Source organism: Canis lupus, chromosome 30, assembly GCF_011100685.1.
Source record: "Canis lupus familiaris isolate Mischka breed German Shepherd chromosome 30, alternate assembly UU_Cfam_GSD_1.0, whole genome shotgun sequence".
NCBI lineage: Eukaryota > Metazoa > Chordata > Mammalia > Carnivora > Canidae > Canis > Canis lupus.
In genome coordinates this window covers 944,172-952,711 of record NC_049251.1, presented here as the reverse complement: position 1 = coordinate 952,711, position 8,540 = coordinate 944,172, and the positions used below count along the sequence as shown (strand labels likewise).

Here is an 8,540-nt window from a genome sequence, read left to right as displayed (position 1 = left end):
ATTTAAACAAAGGATGATTATTCTTGAAATTTATATTTGAGGCTAGAATGTTAGGTGCAATGATATCTTAAAGCATGTAGGATAAAGACAATGGGATAGAAATCATGAAGGAAACCAAATAGGGAGGGGTATAGACTAAGGCATAATATATAAAATAATTAGAAAATCCAGAAAGATAAAAAAGAACTGATTTAATTTGAATGTAAGGAGGAGATAAGAAGATGGGGAGAAAGGTATTTTAATTTTTTTTTAAGTTTTTTATTTATTTATGATAGGCACACAGTGAGAGAGAGAGAGGCAGAGACACAGGCAGAGGGAGAAGCAGGCTCCATGCACCGGGAGCCCAACGTGGGATTCGATCCCGGGTCTCCAGGATCACGCCCTGGGCCAAAGGCAGGCGCCAAACCGCTGCGCCACCCAGGGATCCCGAGAAAGGTATTTTAAAGGTCTTATCTTAATTGCTGTTGGGGGAAGGCAGGAAGAAAATAGAACATATTGGTAGGGAAAATAGTTGTCATCTTATTTAATTTATTTGTTATTATTTATTTTTATTTTTTTGGATGGGGAGGAGAAGGGGCAGAGGGAAAGGGAGAGAGAGAATCCCAAGTAAGCTCCATGCCCAGTGTGGAGCCTGATGAGGGGTTTTATTTCATGACCCCAAGATCACCACCCAAGTCAAAGTTAGGAGTTGGTTGCCTACCCACCTGAGCCATTCAGGCGCCCAATTGGCATCTTATTTTAAAATAAGAATAGAGAAATGTATCACTGGAAAAAGGACAATAAACATGAAAAAAATAGGAAAGCATAGTAGGACTTTCATGTTAACAAGGGGTTGATAAAATGAATGCTATCTTAACCAAACCAGCAAAAAATTAAATATGAAAACGTTGTCTCTTTTTGCTGATGACATTATTGTAAATCTAGAAAACCCAAGATATTTCAGTAAAAACTATTCACCCAATAACCTAATGTAGTAAGGTGAGTACACAAAACAGATAAAAATTATTTTTCTTCATTCTAGCTAAAAGAACCTAGAAATGGAAGTGAGAAGAGATATTTCATTTATAATGCCAAGAGAAAAAGCTATAATGTACATAGGAATAATTTTAATAGAGAGAAAATAGAATATATATTAAAAATGGCAAAATCATAATGAAAGACATGAAACAAGGTTTGAACAAATTCTACTATCTTCTTGAATGGGAGGATACCACCATAACTGTGCTACTTCATTCAAAGTTAATATACGAATTTACCACAATTCAGATCAGAAGTTCAATGGGATTTTGAGAGGGGTTGGATAAAATGAATTTAAAATTTATATGCTATAAATACATGCTTATGAAGTATGAAAAATAAGGACAGTGAGGGAGGGACTTGTTTTATCAGATATAGTGACATAGTATTACCCTGATGTTTCTACAGAAAAAGACATGTGTATCAGTGAAATCAGAATAAAGGATTCAGAAACAGATCCCAAAATACTTGAGAATTTAGCATAATGCAAAAATAGTAGTTAAATTCAAAGAGGAAAGAATGGGTCATTTAATGCACAGTGCCATTACTACTCTATTCACCTGGAAGAAATTAAAAGTGGACTTATATCTTAAGGCATAGACAAAAATAATAAAGCATAGTCCTAAACAGAAAGCAAAACAAAACAAAATATTGAAAGAAAATCTAAGGGTGTACATGTATAATTCAGGAGGCAAGGAGATCTTAAAAGCTGTAGGTACAAAAAAGTGATGGCTATAATTAATCATTTAACAGTTAAAAACTTGGGTGTTTTTTTTTTTTTTAAACTTGGGTGTTGACAAAAGAAACCAGAAACAAAATTAATAGATAATTGATTTAGAAAAGATAAAACAAATGACAAATGCTTAATATCTGTAATATAAAAAGAGCTCTTACAAATTGGTTAAAAAAACAACGAAAAGACAAAAGCACAGTAGGAAACAGGAACAGTCATGAAGAGGCAGTTCATGGAAGAGAAGATCCAAACTGTAAGAACGTTCAAATTTTTAAATTATTTTTATTTTTGTATATATTTTTTTTATTGGAGTTCGATTTGCCAACATATAGTGTAACACGCAGTGCTCATCCCGGCAAGTCACCCCATACCCCTGCCCACCTTCCTTTCCACTACCTCTTGTTCATTTCCCAGAGTTAGGAGTCTCTCATGTTCTGTCACCCTCACTGATATTTCCCACTCATTTTCTCTCCTTTCCCCTTTATTCCCTTTCACTATTTTTTATATTCCCCAAATGAATGAGACCATATAATGTTTGTCTTTCATCACATTGCCGGATTTCAAGATGTACTGAAAGCTGTGATCATTAAGACAGTATGGTACTGGCACAAAAACAGACACTTAGATCAATGGAACAGAATAGAGAACCCAGAAATGGGCCCTCAACTCTATGGTCAAATAATATTCCACACAGTAGGAAAGACTATCCACTGGAAAAAGGACAGTCTCTTCAATAAATGATGCTGGAAAAATTGGACAGCCACGTGCAGAATGAAACTAGACCATCCTCTTACACCAGACACAGAGATAAACTCAAAATGGATGAAAGATCTAAATGTGAGACAAGAATCCATCAAAATCCTAAAGGAGAACACAGGCAATACCCTTTTTGAACTCGGCCACAGTAACTTCTTGCAAGATACATCCATGAAGGCAAGGGAAACAAGAGCAAAAATGCACTATTGGGACTTCATCAAGATAAAAAGCTTCTGCACAGCAAAAGAAACAGTCAACAGAAGTAAAGACAACCTACAGAATGGGAGAAGATATTTGCAAATGACATATTAGATAAAGGGTTAGTATCCAAGATCTATAAAGAACTTCTTAAACTCAACACCCAAGAAACAATCCAATCATGAAATGGGCAAAAGACAGAAATTTCACCAAAGAAGAACGTTTGAATTTATTGGCTGTCAGGGAAATGAAAACCAGAACAGCAGTGAGCTATCACTTTATACCCACTATTCTGGGAACAATTAAAGAAAGTGTTAACATTTATCCTTATAGAAGTATGTGTTGTTCCAGCTTTTTTGCCCAAAGCTGTTGGGCAACACTACTAACATATTTTTAAAAATATGTGCATGTTGACCCAGTGATCTCACCTCTGGGAATCTGTGACACAGCGAGGAAAGCACCGATGCACAAGGATGTGTGTATGTATAAGGATAGTTATCTGTAGCATTGTCTGCATGGGTCAAAAAACTGGAAACAAGGTAAATGCCTATTAATAGGGAAATTATGATCCATCCACACTGTGATTATTGGGCAGCCATTTAAAAGAATAAATTAGAGCACGTTTCTAAAGAGTTCTATGTGTCTTTTTGCAGTTTCCATTCTGTGGCATAGTTCAGTATAGAAATTAGAAAGTATGTTTATTTCCTGGTATATTTCTCCTTAATTTCTTAGGTAACTTTGTCTACATTTCTCCCTCTTCCCTATGCACTAAAGACCAAACTAAATTGGAGGCACATAATTAAATAACAAAGATCTAGGCATGGAAAAAATTTTGGTCCTGGCTCTCTGTGATATTTGTACTATGTCATCTCTATTAACTGTGTACACTAGCTAAGTGGTCTTCAGTTTTTGACATTTGTGTAATCCTATAGCCAGGTTTCCCTTTTAACTTGGATATAATGTTTTTCTCCCTTTTATGCTCTTTAGGTAACTTCAGAGTTGGCCTGGCACACGAAGTTGATGGATGGAGGAAATCACTCTGTGGTGTCTGAATTTTTGTTACTGGGACTCACCAGTTCTTGGGAGATTCAGATTCTTCTTTTTTTGTTTTTTACTATATTTTACATAGCAAGTATGCTAGGAAACCTTCTCATTGTGGTCACTATCATCTCAGACCATCACTTACATTCACCTATGTATTTTTTGCTGGCAAATCTTTCCATCATCGACACAGGTGTTTCTAGCATTGCAAGCCCAAAGATGATTTATGACCTTTTCAGAAAACATAAAGTCATCTCCTTGACAGGGTGCATTACTCAGATGTTTTTCATTCACACTGTTGGGGGTACAGAGATGGTGCTGCTCATTGTCATGGCCTATGACCGATACATTGCTATCTGTAAGCCCCTCCACTACCTGAGCATTATGAGCCTAAGAATGTGCATTTCTCTTCTGGCTGTTGCTTGGACCATTGGACTCATCCATTCTGTGGCCCAACTGGCTTTTGTTGTAAACTTGCCCTTTTGTGGTCCCAACACAATGGATAGTTTTTATTGTGATTTTCCTCGGTTCATCAAACTTGCATGTACAGACACATACAGACTGGAGTTTCTGGTCACTGCCAACAGTGGGTTCATCTCTATGGGTACCTTCTTCATCTTGATTGTGTCTTATATCTTCATCCTGGTCACAGTTCGCAAACATTCTTCAGGTGGTCCATCCAAGGCCCTCTCCACTCTCTCTGCTCACATCACCGTGGTGGTCTTTTTCTTTGGTCCTTGCATTATTGTCTATGTGTGGCCATTCCCTACCTTACCCATAGATAAATTTTTAGCCATCTTTGATGCCCTTATCACTCCTTTCATGAATCCTGTTATCTATACTTTCAGAAATAAGGATATGAAAGTGGCAATGAGGAGACTGTTTGGTAAGGTTTTAAATTTCAGGAAGAGTTCTTTCATGACCAGTCAAAGACATTCAGATTCATCTTGATTATTCTTAGAAATTAATCTCTTTGGGCAGCCCTGGTGGCCCAGCGGTTTAGCGTTGGGCTTCAGCCTGGAGTGTGGTCCTGGAGACCCAGGATCAGGTCCACGTGGGCTCCCTGCATGGAGCCTGCTTCTTCCTCTGCCTGTGTCTCTGCCTTTCTCTCTCTGTGTCTGTCATGAATAAATAAATAAATAAAAATAAAAAAAGAGAAATTAATCTCTTCAATTAAACTTTTCATTTTAGTTAGTAATTTTAATATCTACTGTGAAAACTCTCCTTAAGGACTCTGTTCTGATCGGGTCAATTTTTCATAGGGGCCCTTACCCTGTGGATCCTGGAAGTATTGAGGAAAAGTGAATTCAGCCTTGGGATGTAGTGTCTTTGTTATTTATTATAAAAGAATATGAAATCTCACATACCGGGCACATTTTCCATTAAAACAAAATGTTGGATACTCTTCTCTTTGGTAGTGATTCTTAAAGACCTATCTCTTCCACTCTATATGTATATTAATGTTCATGCCCTCTGAGTTTCTCATGTCTATATACTTGGAGGAATACACAAAATGAAGACAATTGCCTAGCTTTCAGAATTTGAGACTTTTGACATCCGGATTTTACTATACATGCTCAGATTTAGTTAATACTAAGGTTCTCATTTTTAATTTTTTTTTCTAAGTAGGCTCCATGTCAAATGTGGAGCCCAATGTGGGGCCTGAACTCACAACCCTGAGATTAAAACCTGAGCTGAAATCAGAAGTTGGACTCTTAACTGGCTGAGCCACCCAGGTGCTCCAGTACTAAATCTTTAGATTGGAAGGTGAAATTTGGGATAAATCATAGAACAACAACTCAGGAAAGTTTAATATTATTATTTAATCAAGTGGTTTGAGACCAGAAGATATAAATTGCTACACCATTCAGTGTATATCATAATTATATTTTACCTCAATTATTTCCTAAACAATTTTTATATGGAAAAGAAAGCTATTTGAATATTAAAAGCTTATCAGTGGATTGAATATTTCGGATCTAAGGCTAGGTAGCACTGGTTTATAAATAAATAAAATGCAAAAGATTTCTATATAATATGAATCAGATTTATAACTAAAAGCAAATATAAAGTGTAGACATTACTAAAGAAAATTTGTTGCAAAAATGTCTACAAATGAAGAGATATATTAATAAACCATCTATAATGAAGAAATGCATTAGGGACGTCTGGGTGGCTCAGTGGTTGAGCATGCCTTTGGCTCAGGGTGTGATCCTGGATTCCAGGATTGAGTCTTACATCAGGCATCCTACATGGAGCCTGCTTCTCCCTCTGCCTATCTCTCTGTGTCTCTCATGAATAAATAAATAAAATCTTAAAAAAAAAGAAATGTATTAAACTTTTCATGTGATAAAGTATGTTATATATAATTATTTTAAAACCAAATATACTTTTCAGAAGTGGTATAAATAACTATTCAAAAACTATATCACTATTTTTTTCTGAGTTACCAAATAAATAGGAGTGGGTGTTGAGTGAAGGCATTATTATTCATGTGTGGGCTAGGCAACTTATTATGAAACTGGCCCACTATTCATGAACACACAAAAGATCATCAGCAGCAATAGATTATTAGTGAAGTATGGGAAGAATAATATTCAAGGCTAAAAATGTTTCTGACAAATCTTTACTCTCTCCTCTGCACAGATTTGTCAGTGAACCTCAGCTGACAGATCAGGTCCCCCCAAACTTAGGAAAGATATATTGGCACTCTTCTTTTGTAGTTCCTACTTTCATGTATTCAAAATTTTCATTCTTTAAAAATTGAGTTATAATTGGAATATAATACTTTTATTAGTTTCAGTATACAACATGAAGATTCAATATTTGTATATATTGTGAAATGATCACCACAAGTCTAATGCAGGTCCATCACTACGGGCGGGGGGGCAAGACGGTAGAAGAGTAGAGTCCCCAAGTCACCTGTCCCCACCAACTTACCTAGATAACTTTCAAATCATTCTGAAAACCTGTGAATTCGACCTGAGATTTAAAGAGAACAGCTGGAACGCTACACAGAGAAGTTTGCACTGCTAACAAGGTAGGATGACGGGGGTGGGGGGGATAAAAAGAATCCAGTGGGGGAGGGGCCCTGCGAGGAACTTGGCTAAAGCTGGATGGCGAAAGCCTCCTGAACAGGAGAGCCCAGCCTCGGAGAAGCAGGCACGTTAAAAATCCACACTGGATTCCTCCCGGACTGAAAGGCGCTCAGCAGGGAAAGCTTCAGTCTCCCGGGGTCACTAACACAGGAAGTGCGCCATGGGAGAGAGCGTGCCACACACCCCCCGGGCTGATCTCAGTAAAGGGCTGGAGGATTACGATTCGATGTCAGAAAGCCAATTCAGAAGAACAATTATAAATCTACTGGTGGCTCTGGAAAAAAGCACAAAGAATTCAAGAGACTTCATGACTGCAGAATTTAGATCTTATCAGGCCGAAATTAAAAATCAATTAAATGAGATGCAATCCAAACTGGAGGTCCTAATGAGGAGGGCTACTGAGGTAGAAGAAAGAGTGAGTGACATAGAAGACAAGTTGATGGCAAGGAAGGAAGCTGAGGAAAAAAGAGAAAAAACACCATGAGGAATGGTTAAGGGAAATAAATGACAACCTCAGAAGGAAAAATCTACATTTAATTGGGGTTGTAGAGGGTGCCGAAAGGGACAGAAGACCAGAAAGCATATTTAAAGAATTATAGCTGAGAACTTCCCTAATTTGGGGAGGGAAACAGGCATTCAGATACAGGAGATAGATACCCCCTAAAATGAATAAAAACTATACAACACCTTGACATTTAATAGTGAAACTTGCAAATTCCAAAGATAAAGAGAAAACCATTAAGTAGCAAGAGACAAGACATCCCTAACTTATAATGGGGAGAAATATTAGATTAACAGCAGACCTCTCCATAGAGACCTGGCAGGCCAGAAAGTGCTGGCAGGATATATTCAGGATAATAAATGAGAAGAATATGCAGCCAAGAATACTTAATCCAACAAGGCTCTTATTCAGAATAGAGGGAAAGATAAAGAGCTCCCAAGATAGGCATTAACTGAAAGAATATGTGACCACCAAACCAGCTCTGAAAGAAATATTAAGGGGGACCCTGTAAAAGAAAGAGGAAGCCCAAAGAAATAATCCACTAAAACAGGGATTGAATAGGTATTACACTGATACTAAATTCATATCTTTCAATAGTAACTCTGAACATGAATGGGCTTAATGATCCCATCAAAAGATGCAGGGTTTCAGACTGGATAATTAAGCAAGACCCATCTATTTGCTGTCTACAAGAGACTCATTTTAGACCTAAGGACACCTCCAGCCTGAAAATAAAAGGTTGGAGAACCATTTACCATTCAAATGGCTACTCAAAAGAAAGCTGGGGTAGCAATCCTCATACCAGATAAAGTTTATCCCAAAGACTGTAGTAAGAGATGAAGAGGGACACTATATCATACTTAAAGGATCTATCCAACAAGAGGACCTAACAATCATGAATATTTATGCCCCTAATGTGGGAGCTACCAAGTATATCAATCAATTAATAACCAAAGTAAAGACATACTTGGATAATAATACACTAATACTGGGAGACTTCAACACGGCGCTTTCTGCAAATGACATATCTTCTAAGCACAACATCTCCAAAGAAACAAGAGCTTTAAATGATGCATTGGACCAGATGGATTTCACAGATATATACAGAACTTTACATCCAAACATAACTGAATATACATTCTTCTCAAGTGCACATGGAATTTTCTCCAGAACAGACCACATACTGGGTCACAAA

The 8,540-nt window shown here is 37.2% G+C and overlaps 1 protein-coding gene across 1 annotated transcript; it reads left to right on the top strand.

Moving 5' to 3' along the window:
• The first annotated feature begins 3,724 nt into the window (after positions 1–3,724).
• On the top strand, positions 3,725–4,696 carry OR4F63 (olfactory receptor family 4 subfamily F member 63). Its single transcript, NM_001388977.1, is given in 1 exon segment — positions 3,725–4,696. A coding segment is annotated over 1 exon segment (972 nt).
• The last annotated feature ends 3,844 nt before the right edge of the window (positions 4,697–8,540 follow it).